Source organism: Aspergillus ambiguus, assembly GCF_047715705.1.
Source record: "Aspergillus ambiguus strain CBS 117.58 unplaced genomic scaffold BDV59scaffold_19, whole genome shotgun sequence".
Classification (NCBI taxonomy): domain Eukaryota; kingdom Fungi; phylum Ascomycota; class Eurotiomycetes; order Eurotiales; family Aspergillaceae; genus Aspergillus; species Aspergillus ambiguus.
Genome location: NW_027395532.1, coordinates 508,545 through 526,430, shown reverse-complemented (window position 1 = coordinate 526,430; position 17,886 = coordinate 508,545). Strand labels below are relative to the sequence as shown.

At 55.0% G+C, this 17,886-nt stretch overlaps 8 protein-coding genes across 8 annotated transcripts; 2 read left to right on the top strand and 6 right to left on the bottom strand.

The window, feature by feature from the left end:
• Positions 1–347: 347 nt before the first annotated feature.
• BDV59DRAFT_43945 (cutinase family protein) lies at positions 348–1,435 on the top strand. Its single transcript, XM_073696392.1, has 3 exons — positions 348–545; positions 614–917; positions 985–1,435. Exons 1-3 carry the CDS (start codon positions 479–481, stop codon positions 1,247–1,249), a joined length of 636 nt encoding a protein of 211 aa, XP_073547351.1. The 5' UTR covers positions 348–478; the 3' UTR covers positions 1,250–1,435.
• On the bottom strand, positions 1,414–1,806 carry BDV59DRAFT_43926 (uncharacterized protein). Its single transcript, XM_073696390.1, has one exon. The coding sequence runs from the start codon at positions 1,705–1,707 to the stop codon at positions 1,507–1,509; it is 201 nt and encodes a 66-aa protein (XP_073547350.1). The 5' UTR covers positions 1,708–1,806; the 3' UTR covers positions 1,414–1,506.
• A 459-nt stretch (positions 1,807–2,265) lies between these two features.
• Positions 2,266–3,698, bottom strand: flbB. The gene is made up of 2 exons (XM_073696389.1): positions 3,095–3,698; positions 2,266–3,047 (listed from the first exon to the last, which is right to left on the bottom strand). Exons 1-2 carry the CDS (start codon positions 3,664–3,666, stop codon positions 2,585–2,587), a joined length of 1,035 nt encoding a protein of 344 aa, XP_073547349.1. The 5' UTR covers positions 3,667–3,698; the 3' UTR covers positions 2,266–2,584.
• Positions 3,699–7,153: 3,455 nt separating this feature from the next.
• On the top strand, positions 7,154–8,287 carry BDV59DRAFT_43835 (uncharacterized protein). Its single transcript, XM_073696388.1, has one exon. It carries the CDS (start codon positions 7,186–7,188, stop codon positions 8,164–8,166), a length of 981 nt encoding a protein of 326 aa, XP_073547348.1. The 5' UTR covers positions 7,154–7,185; the 3' UTR covers positions 8,167–8,287.
• A 121-nt stretch (positions 8,288–8,408) lies between these two features.
• BDV59DRAFT_193732 (putative arsenite resistance protein Ars2) lies at positions 8,409–11,202 on the bottom strand (the record flags this gene model as incomplete). Its single annotated transcript, XM_073692275.1, has 3 exons — positions 8,409–9,038; positions 9,091–11,096; positions 11,160–11,202. 3 exons carry the CDS (start codon positions 11,200–11,202, stop codon positions 8,409–8,411), a joined length of 2,679 nt encoding a protein of 892 aa, XP_073547347.1.
• Positions 11,203–12,114: 912 nt separating this feature from the next.
• BDV59DRAFT_43797 (uncharacterized protein) lies at positions 12,115–12,745 on the bottom strand. The gene has a single exon (XM_073696385.1). The coding sequence runs from the start codon at positions 12,501–12,503 to the stop codon at positions 12,180–12,182; it is 324 nt and encodes a 107-aa protein (XP_073547346.1). The 5' UTR covers positions 12,504–12,745; the 3' UTR covers positions 12,115–12,179.
• On the bottom strand, positions 12,746–14,599 carry hapB (transcription activator HAP2). Its single transcript, XM_073696386.1, has 2 exons — positions 14,515–14,599; positions 12,746–14,390 (listed from the first exon to the last, which is right to left on the bottom strand). The coding sequence occupies exon 2, from the start codon at positions 14,086–14,088 to the stop codon at positions 12,988–12,990; it is 1,101 nt and encodes a 366-aa protein (XP_073547345.1). The 5' UTR covers positions 14,089–14,390; positions 14,515–14,599; the 3' UTR covers positions 12,746–12,987.
• Positions 14,279–15,354, bottom strand: BDV59DRAFT_43818 (uncharacterized protein). Its single transcript, XM_073696387.1, has 3 exons — positions 15,249–15,354; positions 14,515–15,190; positions 14,279–14,381 (listed from the first exon to the last, which is right to left on the bottom strand). Exon 2 carries the CDS (start codon positions 15,134–15,136, stop codon positions 14,603–14,605), a length of 534 nt encoding a protein of 177 aa, XP_073547344.1. The 5' UTR covers positions 15,137–15,190; positions 15,249–15,354; the 3' UTR covers positions 14,279–14,381; positions 14,515–14,602.
• Positions 15,355–17,886: the final 2,532 nt, after the last annotated feature.

Below are 17,886 nucleotides of genomic sequence, written 5' to 3'. Positions count from 1 at the left end.
GAAGCAGACCAACACCCGAAGGGGGGGTGGGGCTGCTGACCTAAAGAGACGGCTAGTGAAACAACTCCTCCTCTTAGGGCTGGCTCCGGCCCTGCGCAAGAGAAGTCTCCACGTTTGCTTTTGGTCCAGACACGACTCCAGGCCCCTTTTATTGGATTCTACACTCGGCATTTAGACACCATACACTTCTGTCCGAGGAACGGCATTTGCCCTAGTCTCTCCACCCCGTACATCCAGCGCTCCCTATGCCCTAAGACCAGCAAACTCTCTCGGAGGCGTTGCCGTATACATCGCATAGTCCATTGTCGATGGGACCGGCGACGCATTGCTCCTGGAAAAGCCGAACGGAGATCGTCCCGACTACCGAAACGATGGGTATATAAGGGACGCGAAGACGAAGTTGCTACGCCATCAGCACCAGCTTCTTCCCGCGTTCACCCCAAACCCCTCTCCATTCATTGCTGCAACCACCGCCAACATGAACTACAAGCTTCTGGCCCTCGCCCTCGCCTCCCTGACCGCCGCAGGCCCCGTCGAGCGTCAACGCAAGTCTTCCCCAAACCCCTCACCAAGACAGAAAGAGACAGACAGACAGGCTAACAACCCGCAACAGTCGGCAGTAGCAGCGGCAACGAGCTCCGCGATGGCGACTGCCAACCCGTGACCTTCATTTTCGCGCGCGCCTCAACCGAGCAAGGCCTCCTAGGCGGCTCCACGGGCCCGGCCGTCTGCAACAGACTCAAATCGGAGCTCGATGGCGTAGCCTGCCAGGGCGTCGGCCCGAAGTACCAGGCCACGCTGGCAGCCAACGCACAGCCCAAGGGCACAACGGACGAGGCCATCGAGGAGGCCGCGGGCCTGTTCGAGACGGCAGCGTCGAAGTGTCCCGAGACGCAGATTGTCGCGGGCGGATATAGGTATGTCTCTCGCATGGGGAGAGGGAGGACGCAAATGTAGCAGCTCTAGCAGCTCATACGGAAGCAGTCAAGGAACGGCCGTCATGCACGGCGCCATCCCCGGGCTCGACGACGCCATCAAGGATAAAATCAAGGGCGTCGTGCTCTTCGGCGACACCCGCAACCAGCAGGATAACGGGCAGATCCCGGACTTCCCCAAGGACAAGACCAAGATCTACTGCGCCACCGGCGACATGGTCTGTCACGGCACGTTGGTTGTTGCCGCGCCGCATTTCTCGTACATCGCTGATGTCGGCGACGCCACGGACTTCCTTGTGTCGAAGCTGGAGTAGAGAAAGGGTGAGAGCTTGGGACGGTGTGTCGGGGGGCGCGAGGGCGCGGGTCACCCTCCTGTTACTCTTCATAGATCAGTCCCAATACAGAGTGCACCATACGGTGTTCATGAATGCAAAAGCGCTTCTCCAGACATGCAGCGTAGGTAATTGCCTGTTGCCTATGGTCCGCCCGAAGGGTACCTACGACGTATAACGAACGTGTAAGTCACCCAATACGGAGACGGGGTACGATAGGCCCTCTCTCTAAAATAATACTAGTAACGCAAAGAACACACTAGACGACAACTAATGTAAGAAAAGAAAAAAACAAAAAAAGCGTAATAAAACCAAAACGAGATGAAATTTGTCCCGACAATCCTTTCCCCCTGATGCTCCGATCTCCAACGGTTGTGGGACCTAACGGTTTTTTCGCTCCCCCTGATATCCACCCATCCGTTCAACCGGATTCGATACATCCATTTTCGTTCTTACGAGAAGAGCTACGCCAGCTGACAGGGACGCAGCGGTGGTGCACCCAGCAACAGACTGGCCCAAACCCTGCAAGACGTAGCAGAAACGCTGGACTCACTCGGTTTCCCCTGCAGCCGGGAATCGCAAATCACCGCGCCATATCCCCAACGCTGGCGGATAGTCACGCAGACCCGTCTCTCTGGTCTAGTCTATCTCACCGTTCCACAGACTCCATCGCGGTGTAACCGGCTCGGCCCCGTGTACCACCGTGCTCTGTCTGCGCACAGGTCGGTCCCCGACTGGACCCCGAGAAGGGGGTATGTTACAACCCACACATACGGAGTACATACGGAGTACTGCGTACAGGCGCATGTCAGGGGATACGAGGACCGCTGCAGGCTGATGGATCTGCGTTGCGCAAGCTGAACGATTCGCCACCGTGGCTGTCCGAGCTGGAGCTGGAAGAGAGAATTTTTAGGGCCGCCGTTGGACACCTTAGTGTGATCCGCTAAGGTTCTATGCAGGATTCCCCGGTTCTAGCGCGGGTTGCTGTCAAATGTGACATGTGCATGGAACGATCGAGCTGTAGGTGTGATGCTGGCTTGGATTGGATCGCCGGGCTGTCCACCGGCTGTAGAATAGTGCTGTCAGAGCAGTACAAACAATGTGGGATCAAAGACATGTGCAAAATAACAAGCGCTAGACAGGAGAGAAGGGAGATATTAAGGAAGGTACCCACGCCCGGGCAGCTTCGTAGCCTCGAAAACGGAAGGGAAACGCTCCACGAGCTTTTATATACACAGGGCCAAAGGATAGCTGGCAAGAAAATAAGGATGAAAGAAGAAGAGAAATGAAGGATGTCTAGCTCCACCCACCCGTCAATCATGAATATAGCATATCATCCTCGGCTCGGGAGAATCCCGCCTCGACTTTCCCGCCGAGCACACTGCTCAGGCAGTCCATGAGTTCGAAATCTTCGACAACGGCCCCGAATCCGTAGCAGCGCACTTTCGTGTTCAGCGTTTCAATGATGATCTTGACGTCGTCTTTCGTCAACGTGCGGTATAGTTCGTGGTTCTTGAGATGTTGCAGCGCCATTATCGGCGTGATCTGTCTGTCGGCCACGAGCTGTCGGCTGAGGTTGAGGAGAGTCGAGAGATTGGCGAGTGGAAGGTCATAGGTTTTGTGCGGATATACTTGTTGGTCGGTTGTATTATCGATATAGGATGGCGGAGGACATGTCGCCATCAGCGCGTGTCCCGAGAACGGCATATCTTCGTCATCAGCTTCGGTGATCGACCGCCGACACAAGTAATCCGTATGTTCACGGCATGGGGATTCCAGACTGCTTCCAGTTAGATCATCCACACGAATAGGCAGGGAGCAACCTACGTTAAGATAAAGTCAATCTGTAGTTGGGGATCGTCCTCGAACACGCCCAACGGTTGGTTCGGTTTGCGACTCGAGGGCGCTATTCGATCCAGAGCTGCAAGTGCGTCGCATGGAGCGTCGCCTGGGCCGTCGCGGTATATCGCCTGAGGAGGCGAGATTTCGGGCGTAGGGGATATGTCGATATTAGAGACGTGGGGGGTGGGAGAAACTTCAACTCCGTTGGTGCTTCCGTTGACACTAGGGCTCGCCCCGGAAGAAACAGACACGGTGGTGGGCGGCGTTGTGTACACGTTGCTGGCCGAGGGCGCGAGGCCGTTCGGCTGCGACGCGACGCTGCTGCTCGCGAACGGACTGGACTGGTGGTAGCCGGGGTGTGGACGTTCGGCCTTTCGACGTTGGAGCTCCGGTTCGTAGTGGATTCCATGCGCGGCCAGAATCTCTTTTAGAATGCTATTTTCGTCCGATAACGATTGGATCATCTCGCGGTGTTGGTGCACCGTCAAGTTTGCCGCCGATATCTCATGTGTATAGGCCTCCCGTAGCCGCGACACCTCTTGCTCCAACGATCGCATATATTGTTCCTTCCGTTCACGATGTGTCCTAAATAGTGGTGTTGGTATGTGTGATCACGGTGGCCGTAAATCGCTCACTCACCTTTGAGCCTGACGGTTCAGCTCCTGTCGTCTCGTGAGGGCGGGTTTGTTGGTGGGTTTCGGGCCTCGTCGTTTCGCAGGCTGGCCATCTAGATGAGGGTTATTACCGAGATCTGGCGAAAGGCTCCATGGGGCACCAACCTCGAGTCACCTTTTTCTGGTTGTTCCCGTTCCCTCCGAAAAAACTGAACCATTCGACGCCTTTGAAGCTGCTTTGCGACTGTCGACCTATGGAAGGACAGTCAGAAACAAACGAAAAAGGCACATCCTATGAAAGTAGGGGTCACTGGGCGCTGGGCGGACGGCACTGGCACAACCCATGCCAGAGCTATGGAGATATGCCACAGAGCACTCTGGCCGTCTTTTCATGAGCCGGCCCCTGACGTAGGAAGGTAACCAGGCCGATTCGTTACACCAGCCCCCAGTGAAGTAAAAAGGGATCGGAGACACTACTTACCCTCTGCACCATTCAAGGTGTTCAAGTCAATCGTTCCATGGTCCATGGGCATCACACCGCCATTCATGGACGCCATGGCGGCCGACATTTTGATATCAAGATTGAGTTTTGGGTCGATCGAGACGTCGAGACACGAGCGACAGAGTGTAAGGGGGGTTGAAACGAGGAAGAAGCCGGACACGCGGGACACGATACGGTCCCGACAAGGCTGTTCAAGAGAGAATTATTTAGAAGGGGATTATTATGAATGCGTGAAGAAGTCATGCAGAAGTCATGAACATCTGTGACCGTTGTCAGCCTTAGATGAGCTACCCAGAATTATAAAGTGGATTCGCTTCGTCCAAGCGCCTCACCGTTTGAGATGCAATATACATAGGCCGTATGCACCGGCGGCCGGATATCGTTCCCCCCGCTTTGCCGATGGGGAAGGAAGATGGGCACCACACGAGCTGTCAGAAGGTCATCCACTCCGGTTACAGGAAGAGACTGAATGGCCAACAGAGGAAGATTTGGTAGCGAGGGGTCAATCGAGGAAAGCAAAAGTGCAGCAGTCTATCTAAGGGGGGAAAGGATATGAGGAATCGGAAGTGGGCGACCCAGGGAACGCGAAGGAGTGGAACGCCGGTACCAAGAAGTGGACACTTAGAGTGATGTTAAGCAGGAGGAGAGCGTGGACTGGGAGACAAGACGGCGTTGAATCGACCTCGAGACCCTGTGAGGGAAGTGGCTTTTTGTTACATCCACAATAACTTTCGTATCAGGCAGTAGGCGTGAAATCATTGGCGGTCGACCCCCGTTCTTCACGAGCCCCAGTCGGGCTGGCCTTTGCGCAATTGAGATGGTCGAGCTGTGGACACGGACGAGTAAGATGGGCGAGAGAGCTAGTGAACCATCGATTCAACTTGATGGACGGAGGAAGTGGATTCGATGGACCCTCTTTTTTCCCCTCTGGCCAGCACTAGCAGATTAGTTTGCCATCGGCGGAAAGGTAAAAAAAAAAAAAGAAATAAACCGAGACGGAATTGACGCGGAATGAAAAGCAACTGGTCCAGAGAGGGTACAAATTAAATTTCAATCCACCGCCGACAGAAGTTAACCGTCTCCCCTAGCGGATAGATTAGGATGTCCTGGGAGAATCTAGGTTCGGTAATTTTGCTCCCCGGCCACCTGCAGGGCGTCGAGACGAAATAAATACTGAGCTGGTCACCCGTCGTAGCGTCGTAACGGGTAGATAGATAATCGACGCAGATAGTCTGTTCGGATCTGGCCTCGGTTCCCAAGAAACCAACCGGAATGGGGTCAGTCAATCCCTTGCTCGGCTGTGATTGCTTGACAGTCCTGCAGCACTGGTGCTAGGGAAAAAGCAAGAATGCATCCACTGTTGAGGGCGTGGAGGGAGTGAAACCCATGTGTGATCGGCCAGCGAGAACGAGACAAGACCAGACGAAAAGGAGACGGGCATTATGAATCGTAATCCATAGGGTAGGTAATAATGCTATTCTATCCTCCCGGTTGGGAGTAGTGTGCGAGTCGGTCCCCAATCGAGAGATGCTCAGACCCGAACCGGGTCGACTAGCACTCCATCCCCCTGGGACAGCAGGTCAGATTGGCTCTTGCTTCCTCGATCGATTTCGATTTTCCCCTAGGCTCGACTGGAGATGGTCCCAGCACTAAGTTGTCAGAGGCTGCGAGTTGCCGTACAACGTCCGCCGCCATGGGGAATTCCTGACCCCGGCACTTGACATCTCACAACCAAAAACCACGCACCCTGTCGGTAGGTGATGATCGTGTAACGAAGTTCCCACATTCCCTTGGAGTTCTTTTGCGTGTACGTACGCCACACAGCATACGGAGCATGCCGTCCTTACGGCACGCTTTTTTTTACCGTCCAAAAAAAAAAAGGTGATCAATCTTTTTCCAGGGGTTGGATGCTATTGACGGATGGACTGGTCAATCTCCTTCGTGTCTCTGTCCAGCTGCGTCACCATCATGTGTCTCCGATTGACGAGCTCCATCCGTATCCACTGGCCATTGAGAATGCTCGGTCTTGGTTCCATGTCTGGGATGGTGCTAGTAAAGAATGGATACCGCGCTGTGATCCCCAACGCTCTGTTGACCATCCAGCTGAGCTAGTTCCGGCCCGGCGTAAAAAACCCCCCCTCCCATGTACTGCGTACACAGTACGGCGTAAGAGAAAATAAAATAAAATAAAATAAAATAAAATAAATAACTCGGCTGGTAGTACAAGGATCCATCCTGGTACTCCATCTGTACGCAGTACGGAGAACGCCGTACGTGCGACCGGACCAAGCAATGATAGGCATAGAGGTTTCCATCTGTCGACGGCTGTACCTTACCCATGGCCATGTCCTTGGATTGGAAAGCACGTAGCTCCTTGCCCTGAAGGGAAATGAACAGCCAAATTCAATAGAGTCCAGCTGAACAAGACGAGGGGGTTTGGAGTGCAGCAAGCTACGGGATTATGCGGGATCACCAGGACGCATGCCAGCGGCAGAACAGCAGTGATGTAACTTGTGCAATTTGCTTTTGCGTGCCTCCATGAGCAGCGATCTGTCCTGGGGATGTGTCCTGCATGTACTTTGTGACTCGGGAAGAGAGCACAGTGGATCCATATGCCCCGAGCAAAAACTGGGATCGGAACACACCAGGAGGACATTTCCGCCACTGAGCGATGCGAACCAGGGACAAGAAAAGCCATCAACGCGAAGATCTGTGCCAAGCGCGACGGGGATCGAAGAGATGGTGGATGTGGTGGTGGTGGATGGTACCTCATAACATAATAATAACGATCGTTCCTGATGGGCGAATCATGTCGCGCTGGTCACGGCTAGCGATCGACAGCCTCAGGCCACTGATTGGTCACGGGATCCACCTCATGACTCGCTTTTCTATACACACAACTCTCTCTCTCTCCCCCTTCTCCCTCTCTATACTTATCACCATCGCCATGATCCCAATCCATGGACATCACCCCCGATATCCTCGTCCACATCGCTGCCCCCAGCTCCCTCCACGATGACCTCCGCTATCGCGCCCAGGTCGCGGCCCTCCTCAACTTCCAATCCGCTGTCCCCCGCCAACCCATCACCACCTTAAAGACGCAGACGCAGACGCCTTCCTCTCCCTCGGCAAACCCAGCCCCTCACGTCGCCAGATCGCTTCCCGCCGGTTCAGAACCGCTCCCCCAGCCACCATGCCCGCCCCCTGACGCGTGGGACGACAGTCCCGTCAGCGAGATCCCAGATTCGCAGCCGTCGCCGCCGCCGGCGTCATCGCCCGAGGGGAAGCGCCCGCGGACCGAAGGATCCAGTAGTGGTGCTGGCGAAGACACCCACCAACAACCGCAAGACGCGCTGTCGCAGAGACAGACACAGACACAACCTCTGCACCTCCATCTCCCCCTCCAAATCCACTCCCCCATGCCCCCAATCTCCTCCGCCGCCTTCACAACCCACATCACCCCAACCCTCTCCATGCTCGCCACGCGCCTCCAATCCGCCCGCAGCACCTACGCCCCGCAGCGACAGTTCCGTGCTCTGGACCCCCTCGAGCGAGGCTACTGGCGCGTGTCGCTGACCCTCGTCGAACGGGTCGAGCCCGCGCCGTCCCCGAACACCTGGGACGCCGCCTTCTTCTCGCGCTTCTGGGCGTTCCTGGCCGAGTTTGTCTCTGAGCAGCGCGCCGGGTGGGGGGCGTGGTGTCTCCTCCAGGATGGGGATGGCGACAGGAACCGCGATCACGATCACGATCTTGAGCTGGAGTCTGCGTCTGCACCCTTCCCCCGAAACGTAGTCCTCAAGGTGTATGCGTGGGGTGAGGTCGCGATGCATATCTACCTGTTGCTGTTCCTGGCTAGCGAGCGGCGCATCCGGAAGATGGGGGCGCAGTGGCGGGATGGTCGCGATGAGGTGGTGGTTCAGATGCCGTCGGGTACGGGGTAGTCGTAGGTACGTAAGTACCTAGGTACCTTTTGTAGACACTAATATTCCATAATACGACGCACTTTATGCAAAATATATGCCATTGATCCATATGTAAGAGCTATGGTACAGAACACGGCCGCGAGCTTATGAAACAGACCTGGAATGATGCAACCAAATGGACAAGACCTTAGCTGATATCTCCGTGCAACGCCGTTTCGCAAGTACAGGTGACATAGCAATCGCCTCAATCGCTTTCGCTTCTAGTAGTTCAACTCTCCGCTGCCAGCTCCCCCGACCGCATCCAGATCCTCGTAGCTTTTCAGGCTGCGGCCCTGTACGGCTTCCCGGGGCCCCATGCCCTGCTGCGCAGATCCTGCGCCCATGGCGTCGGCGAAACCACCGGCGCCACCGAACGCCGCGGCCGCGGGATGTCCAGGGGGGATGTAGGGCGATCCCGTAGTCGAGGGCAGCCGACCGCCGGGCCCATACATGTTCATCCCACGGACCGGACTCAGGCGACCGCTGCCGCCATACCGGTTCCCACGGCGATCATAGGGCCCGGAGCGGCTATGACGACCACCGCGCCGCATGACGCCAGGATGGTGCAAGCCGGACGCATCCCCCGGGATGAGCCCATTTCCGCCCCAACCGGCCTGGCCGTTCATTCCCATCATGCCGGCGACTCCAGCTCCCTGAAGACTCTGGAATCCACCAGGGGGAATATTCCCGCTGCCTCCCAAGTATGCCGGCATGGCAGCCAGACTGAATCCGCGGGGAGTGCCAACCTGGTTCTGGGAGGAGGCTAGAGGGAAGTGGCCATTGCTGTTGGCATCGGAACGCGAGGGCGCGATACGAGCAGGATCAAGGACATAGGCATTCACAAGAGAAAGCTGTTTTCAATCATCAGTTGGTCACTCATCCTGGATTGGGAAGTAGACTTACATCGCTCCGGATGCTCTCAAACCACTCGGTATGACGCTTCTCCACATGTTTGTGCCAGAAATGCTCCGCCTTGAACAGCTTCGTGCATTCAGGGACCTTGCACCGATACTTGGACTCATCCTCCTGCTTCACGTATTTCGATAATTCCTCCTCCAGCGCTTCCTCGACGGGCTTGCCTCCCAGTTTCCGGATGTCGACATTCTCCGGTTCCAATATCTGCAGAAGCTTGTCCTCAAACGTTCTCACCCAGTTGAAGGCGCGCTGCAATTGCTGCTCCGCCTTGGAAGTGAATCGCTGTGGGCGTTTCTCCTCCGCGGGGGTCTGTTCGCCTTCCTCACTGGGCTCCTTTTTCTTGGTGGGAAAGGGTTGCCCAAGGGCACTCGCCCGAGCAACCTCTTTGGCCTGGGAGGTGAGTCCAGCCCGCGGGCGACGGAGGTGGCCACCAGGACATTTCCGCGCAAGCTCATGGACCGAATCACTCTCAAACACGCAGAAGAAACAGAAATTGTACACCCGGCGTAAGTATTCCACCGTCAGATCCAATTTCTTCTTCTTCGCCAGAAGCTCCTCATCATCAACCTCGTCGTCCTCCCACCCCTCCTGTTCCTCACCTTCCTCTGCCTCACCCTCATCGATATCATCGGCGTCAAACTCCCTGCGTTTCTTGACGCTTACAGGGCCCGTAACAGGAGGCTGAAGCCATCCTTTGCCCCGTAACTCGTCGACCCGTTCTTCGATCTTCAAAAACCCATCCGCATTGCCGCCCATCTCAGAGTCGAGACGCAAGGCCAGGCGCCTGGCCAGCTCTAGATCCCGTTCGATACGCTGGGGCGCAGAGAAAAGATCCCACAGCGCCTTCTTCCGAGGCTGGGACGGAGGCACATGGACACCCACATGACACACAAAGTCGCCGTGGACAGGATCATGGATCGTCTTGTCGTTGACTGCTTCCAACGCCTTCTCTGCCGCGGTGACCGTCGTCCCTCCATTAGCGCCATTTTCATGGTCCATTTCCTCGCCTTCTTCGTCTCTTCCATCTCCGCGCTCAACCATGGTAACATCAGGCGCGGGATGAAGCATAATCCAACCCATACGGTGGTACTTCTTCGAAGGGTTCGGATCGCTCAAACTGAGCCACTTGAACCCGCCATCCTGTTCGCCCAGATGTTCCTTGCAGAACTCCTCTATCTTCTCCCGGCTAACATTCGGAGCCAAAGTCTTGATGAGCAGTGCAGGCTGAGACAAAGCTTCATCGCGCAGTTCGCCGCCCCTCGCGGGGAGTAAGTCCAAAACACTGAGTGTCTCGCCCACTGCGGTCGTTTCACCTTCCTCCTTCTCAATAACACCACCCGCGCCGTCACTTTCGCTCTTGTAGATCCCCTCGAGGGTGAACTCGTCGAACAGCCCATTTTCGATGTCGCGCTCCCACTGTTGGTAGGCTCCCGTTCGGAAATCCATCAACTTCCGACGCAGAGGGTCTCTGACCTCCGGGACGTAACGCTCCTTGAACCATTCTTCGTTCCGATGCTGCTGGACGAAAGCCCGGGCCATCTTGATCTGCAGGTCGACCTTGTACGCGTCATACGCAGCTTGGATCTGGGCTCTTTCTCGGTCCCGGTCCTCACGCGCTTCGCGTTCCCCCTTCACACGGTCAGACGGACGACGACCGCCGTGCTTGGCGCGCTCCTTCTCTTCCTTGATGGACTGCTCCGCCCTCCACCATTCCGCGAACCAATTGAAGCCGACCTGGAAGTCCAGAGTCAGGGGGTTCGGAAGGGGGTTCGTCGGGATGGGACGCTTGCCCGCGTCTTGGCCGGGGACGTAGCGGTCAATGTTGGCAACCGTCGGAGAATGAGCACGACGGCGATCCTCCCGTTCGCGTCCAGCGTGTTCGCGAGCGTTTGCGTAATAATCGTCTCTGGGAAGCCTGCGGTCAGAGGGTTCGTAACGATCGATCATCGCCGGCGAACGAGAACGTCCGCGGCCCCGACGGCGGTCCTGAGAGACTAGAAATTGGCAGTTAGGTTAGGCGTTCTTGAGCTGCAAATCACTCGGTCAACCCGACTTACCAGGGGAACGGCGCCGGTAGGAATCAGCCGGGGCCCTCGCCATGTACGGATCAGCATCACGGGCCCTGCCGGGGGATCCGTAGCTATCGTAGGAATCCATCTGGCAAGCGGGCAGCGAATCAAGAACCCGTATACAGTGACGTGTCCTTGTTCAGGTCAATGCCGGCCAGGAGGTCGCGTCAGATGTAGTTGAGCAGGTAAAGGGAGGCAAGTCGGCCACGACCGTAGGAAAGAGCTAATATCGGACAAGGTCAACATTAGAGTGGGACTTCTTTAGTGAATAAGGGTGTCTTGCAAAGAGGGCGGAGACGAGAGGGTGGCAGCTTGAGAGATGAAAGACGAAGTTGAGATCCGCGAGGCGGATAATGGGTTCCAGAAGAGCATGTTGAGGATAAAGAGACAAAGTCTCTGTAAACCGAGACAAGAATAGATAGATGGAATGAAAAGAAGTAGGAATAGCACAGATATTCGAGTATGATGGAGGAGCTCGAGGGCCAGGACGGCGCGACGATGTACCGACAACTCCGGAAGGAGAGGACGATTGGATAATGGGATCAATAGGGAAGAAGAGAGCCGATGAAGATGAAAAGTGTATACTCTGGCAAAAGAGCAGACGAGATTGAAAAGGAAAAGGGTCAGATGAAAAGTAACGAGATGTGAGGTAGGAAGACGGGTAGGTGATGATATAGGAGGGAAAACACCAAAAGAGTACTCAAGGACAAGGCAGGCGACCTACAAGAAGCCGAGCGAAAAAAAGAATGGATGGACTCTCACCAATCCAATGATTTCAGACGAGGTGGTAATAAATACGCCAGGGAACAAGGCGAGGCGAGGGAGTGCGATGATCAGACGTGAGGAGAGGAAGCGGAAGAGATAGAGGGAGGCGATGGAGGTCACGGGTGTGACTGGAAACGGAGGTACGGGGCTCACCGCCCAGATACTCCGCTTACTGGATCGGGAATTGATGGCAGAATCTCGTTCTGGATCAGATCTTGTATTTGTACACGACGAGCAGGGGAATCATCCGTGGCAATCCAATAAACACAGCAGAAAGAGAAGAAGAAAAAAAAAGAAGAAGAAAAAGTCCCAGAACGCAAAAAAAATGGCTGGATCCTGGTCTGAGTCCATGCGATAGACATCAGGCCAGGACGAACTCCGAAACACACAACGCGAGAATTTGCAATATGTACTGATTGCTTGAACCAGGCCAAACCACCAACACCCCTTCCATAAAACATCCACTGCAGATCCCTTTTTCACGAGTGAGAAAAATCCTTCTCTAATCCGATGACCGAGCAACACGATGCGGGAACGAGGGACATGTTGGGGCACAAAGATCTTCATCCCGGGAGTTATAGGACAAGGCCTCCGTACTTGCCAAACCACGAGTTCTCTTCCTCCCGTGGCCGGACGCGGGAGTAACCGATGCAGAGCGCGATTGGAACGTTCCGACTGATTTCAGCAAGGCAAGCTGGCTGACTCCTTATCGGCGGGGGCTCGGATCACGCAAAGCATGGGGTAAAGACAACAAATGGAGAACAGAAAACAACAGGGTAAAAGGTCATTCACACATGCATTCTAATGTGGCACGTAGATACCATCAACAAGAGAAGAAGAAAAAGGATCGTACCAGCATAACCATATGAACAGACGTAAAACTAAAACACCGAGCAATATAAGGTAAAGGGGTTCGGGGTAACCATGGGTTGGTTCGTGGCATCAGTAGTTGCACATCGCTCGCTACAAAAAGAGAAACAACAGGAAATAGAAGACCGGGCATCCATCCATAAGGCCATGAAAGTATAGGTATGGAGGCAGTGCGCATCGCTCAACCCTCTTCGTCCGACGGCTCAGCAGATTCACTTTCTTCCGCACTACTGGTTTTCGCGCCCCCCGTCTTCGCTTTCTTGGCGGAATTCACATTGTCATCATTCACGTCGCTGGATTTGCGCTTCTGCGCCGAGGGAGAAATCTCGCCAGCCGACTTTCCGTCGGTATTGTCTTGTCCGGCACCGCCTGCCTCCGCGGCCTGTTTCTTCTCCATCGCGGCGACTTCATCTGCGGTCAAGAATCGACCACCAGGGCCTCTGGGTCGTCGCATGGCATGGTTGTGGCGCGACTCATGAAGGTAGGGCTTCCGGCCCTTCGAGGTGAGCCGCAGCTGCTCTTCGAGCCGTTGTCGCGCAACACGCCGCTTCAAGATGCGATGGAACTGCTTTGCGTTGACATAGAGGGGGGATTCTTGCTCGTGGCCCGGGACCATCTCCGGCGAAGGCTGGCTTTGAGCCACAGGTTGGGGAGGCGGGGCCATCTGCGGGGGAACGGAGGGACGACCGACGTGATTCATGCCCGGCTGGGCATTCGGGATATGGGGACTACCAACGTGGCTCATGCGACGCTGTTGCATCTGCGCATTGGGAGGCATTTGCACCTGGGAGGCCATGGGAGCCATCTGACCGGGCATTTGCGGGGGGGATCGGGGGTTCCGATCGCTCTTGACTTGTCCGGCCATGCGCGGGGATCCCCGAGGCCCTTGTGGCATCTGTCCGGCCATCGAATCCTGATGGAGCGGGTAGAACTGGCCCGAGGCGGCAGCGGTAGCCATGGCGGCGGCCTGTGTTGGCGAGATGCCATATGTCTGCGGCATGGCAGTCGTGACGCCGTACGACTGGGGGAAGTTCATCTGCTGATGCACGGCACCGGGCGCATTCTGCGGCTGTTGGTAGTGTGACTGCGACGGCACGATGGGCGAGGCTTGATGCGTGGGATGAGCTTGCTGCATATGAGCTTGAGGGTTGGTGGGGGAGGTCATGGACCCCACCGTCGAGCCAGCGGCGTTTTGCGGCGCGGTCTGGTAGGGAGCAGCTATATGAGAGGGAGCATGCGGGTGTTGGCCATGGGCCTGTTGATATTGGGGCGTATATTCCATGATGGGATTGCGACGGCGGTTCCCGTCCGGAAGGGTCTAGTCCGTGATTGGTCCGGTCCGACTGTCAGGGACGAGATGATGTTGAGTCAATTCGGATGGTCGAGGAGACCAATTAGAAATGGCGGAGGCTGGATTAAGATACCCTTGGGTGGGCAATTTCCAAAGGAGCGGGTGATGATAGGATGGCGAAGCGCTATTGCACCTGAGAATTGTCGGTCGCGCACGAAAGAGGGCGAGCGGCAAAGGGAAGATGGGCTTTGCAGGCGGTGATTCGACAAGACCAATGCGAATGTCTGCAGGCTCTTCCTAGAGTGTCAGCAGAGCGCATCGCCGAGCGGTCACTGGACCGGTAGGGTGGGGTGGGGTAAGGTGGGATATGATGGGGGAGAGGCGCTTGTTCTTCTTCCGGGGACGATGGGCGCTTACCCGTGGAATCTGTTTCGCAGAGAAAGGACCCTCTGGAACCGTAGGCGACAGGAAACTAAAAGATGGACTCCTGTTTGTCGAAAGGGATTCACACGACGTCCCCTGAAGGCTCGAGATTCCCGGGGTGGAGATCTTTCTTTTTTTTACGTTTTTCGGGGGTGTAACGTGGTTGGGCTCTTATGCAGCGAACCAGGGTGTCCTCGAGATGTCGCACTTGATGCGTTGTCAGGCAGAATGCGATCCTTTCGCGAATGGCGTACAAAATTGCCTCCGACCTGATCGCAGGGCGCAGTAGGCACAAGAAGGCGAGGGGAAGATTAGATCGGGAGAGTTCAGGGCTACGCTGTAGAGCTGGAGCGACAGCTGGCAGGCTACCTCTTGGAGACAAACAAGCGGCTGCTGGGCCACGGCCGGATGAGGCGGAGGGGCCGAGAAGCCGGTGAGGCGGTGCGACGACGGTCTCTTGAGCTGGAATGCGACTCGAAGAGGCGACTGATGTCAGGATGCGTCCTGGGGATCGTGTTAGCATTCTGCGTCGGGCCAACCAGGATTTTTTTTTTTTAATTTTAATATCTATTTTTTTCCTTTCTGGCGTCATGACAGGGTAGGGGGGAAGGAACATGGAAGAGAAGGAGGGGAGGACAAAATCGTGGCGATTTAGTGCCTCCGACCAGGGCTGAAGGAGGCATGTATGCGTTGGCAAAGCGGGAAGCAAGACGCAGCCGGCAACATACCTTGTCAATCAGTCAATGCAATGCACTCACGCCCCAGGATGCAGATTCTATGGAATCTCAACGGGCTGGTCACGGTGCAGGCGAGGAACACCCGAACGAGGGATCCTCCTTCCAAGGTTTTAAAGGAAGCAAATGGATCTGAGGATGAAATGCGCGAGCCTGGAGAGAGAAGCCGATCAATCAGTATGACAGAATGGTGAGGATGGTAAATAGAGAGTGACGCGTCTTGATTGGGTCATCCCGGAGGCGGGGGGAGGTGGGAAGTTGCAGCAAAACGCGACATCATAAACAATGCATCAACAGTGTAAGGCCAGTTCCGAGGGGAGTCATGTGTTCGGAGGATATGATATATGCATTAAATTGGGGCAAATAAAAACATTATTTGACTTTTTTTTTCGCATCTTCCCCTCGGATGCAGAACGGATGTGAAGATGGATGATGAGGTTGAGAGAACAGTCGCGCGGTAAGCGGACCGCGGTCAAAGAACAACAAAAACAACATGATCCAACAAGGGAAGATCCGATGGTGGTCGAGTTTACCTGGGCAAATTGACTTCTTCTCTGAGCGAGATTTCCACAGGACTGGGAAACGAAGGGATGTCCAACCAGCCCGTTGTCACGAGAGGATGATTCGTGGAGAGAGGGGAGAGAGGAGAAAGCGCGTGCCAACAAGAAAGGCGGACAGACTGGACCAAGGCTGCCGCTGATGTCAGTCGCCGGCCCGGATTGATCCGGAGGCTGGGAGTGGCGGGGGCAGTTGAGTTGGCGCTGGGAACTGGGAACTGGGAACTGGAGCTGGGAGCTGGGAGCTTTGAAGCTCACGCAGGGAAGACAGAAAGGGAATCAAGACGAAAAGCAGGAATTAAGGTGCTGTCAGGTCCGGATACATACACCTGACGGATGGACGGACAGATGTGGGTGCTAGAAGCCAATAACAGGGGGATCGCAAAGACGAGGGACAGCCAACAACAAGCAGAGACCAATGGACACAAGACCGGAGGAAGGGGAGACCCAGAAAAGCCGGAGAGAAAGTGATGGGATTGGATGCCGGGCGGAATAAAGTCGCATCTGAGCAAGGGGAGGCAAAAGTGGACGAACGTACCGATGATTCGATGAGAGGCGTGGACAAGACGACAGCAGAGATGGGAAGTAAGGTACTGGAGGCAACGGACCAAATCAAATCGATTCAGCAGCGGACGATTTGATCAATCATGAGGAGATCAGAGACGGCGGGGAGGGCAGCGAGACCGACGATTGGGTTGGACGGAGGGAGAAAAGGGGGAGAGCAGCAATAAAAGGGAGCCAATGGGTTGGGGGGAAAGACGTCAGATGGAGAGGGAGGATGGGGCTTTTGTAGCTGACTGGAGGATTCGTTTGGTGTATGTATGGTAAGGTATTGTCAGATCTCTGATTAGTTATGTTCAGGTATACGTGTATACCTACTCGCAGTAGGTAGTAGGGAAATTTATACGGAATAGATATATCTTACCTAGCTAGATACTATAGATAGATCGTTACTAGAGAATACTTGTGGCTAATTTTCTCGTTGATACAATTCCTCACGTATCGACCTCCTATGTATCTCTACGTACGTACCTACTAGCTGAGTAGGCCAGTTATGCACTCGGGATTTATCCAATGCCCTCCGTTCCCTATTGGTCCCCCGGGTCCACTTTTACGAAATCACCTTACCTCCAGCTGCTCCCCTGTCAGCTTGCTCCTGGAACAAGCCTGCCTCTTATAATTCTAAACTTGGTTATTCTCAACCACGACCGTGATCATCATTAGTAAATAAAATATCACCAACTCCACTGTAGCCATCACATCTATCACCCGTCTTAGGGCCGCCCCGTAAGCACGTCTCTGTATGTAACGGAAGCCCGGCAGCTCTTGTGAAACAGAGCGGCCTCGGCAATATGCCCTCTTTAGGCAACACTCTTCCCGTCGGAGATGGGAATCATGCCTCCATGAGGAATGAACAGCACACCTGTACAACCCATGACGTTGATTCCGTTTCTTCCCTCTCATCACAAACTTTCTGTCCTTTGACTATATTTTTTCCGCTTCGCAGACGAGCACCTTATTGATAAGCAGTCAACGGAGTCACTTCCGCGGATAACTGCCGAGCTGGCATGTCTGCAGGGATGAGAATACGAGGCGCATGTGGAGGACACTCTATAAACCTTGGTGTTGTTCTCGTCAGAAGGGTTTATGTATAGAATCACTTTAGGAAAATGCAACCAACCACTCCCATAATAATAACCCCATACCTTCGGTTCTCTATACGCAACAATCTCGATATTCCCCATATCATCCCCTTCACGGGCCAAAGAGTACTCCGTACGCCGTATGCTGCATCTTCAGCCGAGTCAACTGCCAGTCGCACGGGGAGCACCAGATTGGGTCCGATCTACATATACCACGTGTGGAAGCTTGACCGCTTCATCAAAAAATGATTTGATAACCGGCCCGGAGAAATCTACAGTGATTGATCATGACGCCTTCAGCTTGGATCGAACCCCCAATACATGCATTGTCCCTGGGCACCCCTTCGGTGACAACGTATCGTCCCTCGGGTAGTTTAATGCCCAATCCGAACCCCGTCCAAGCGAACGGTGGAAACCTGGCATCTGACGTCA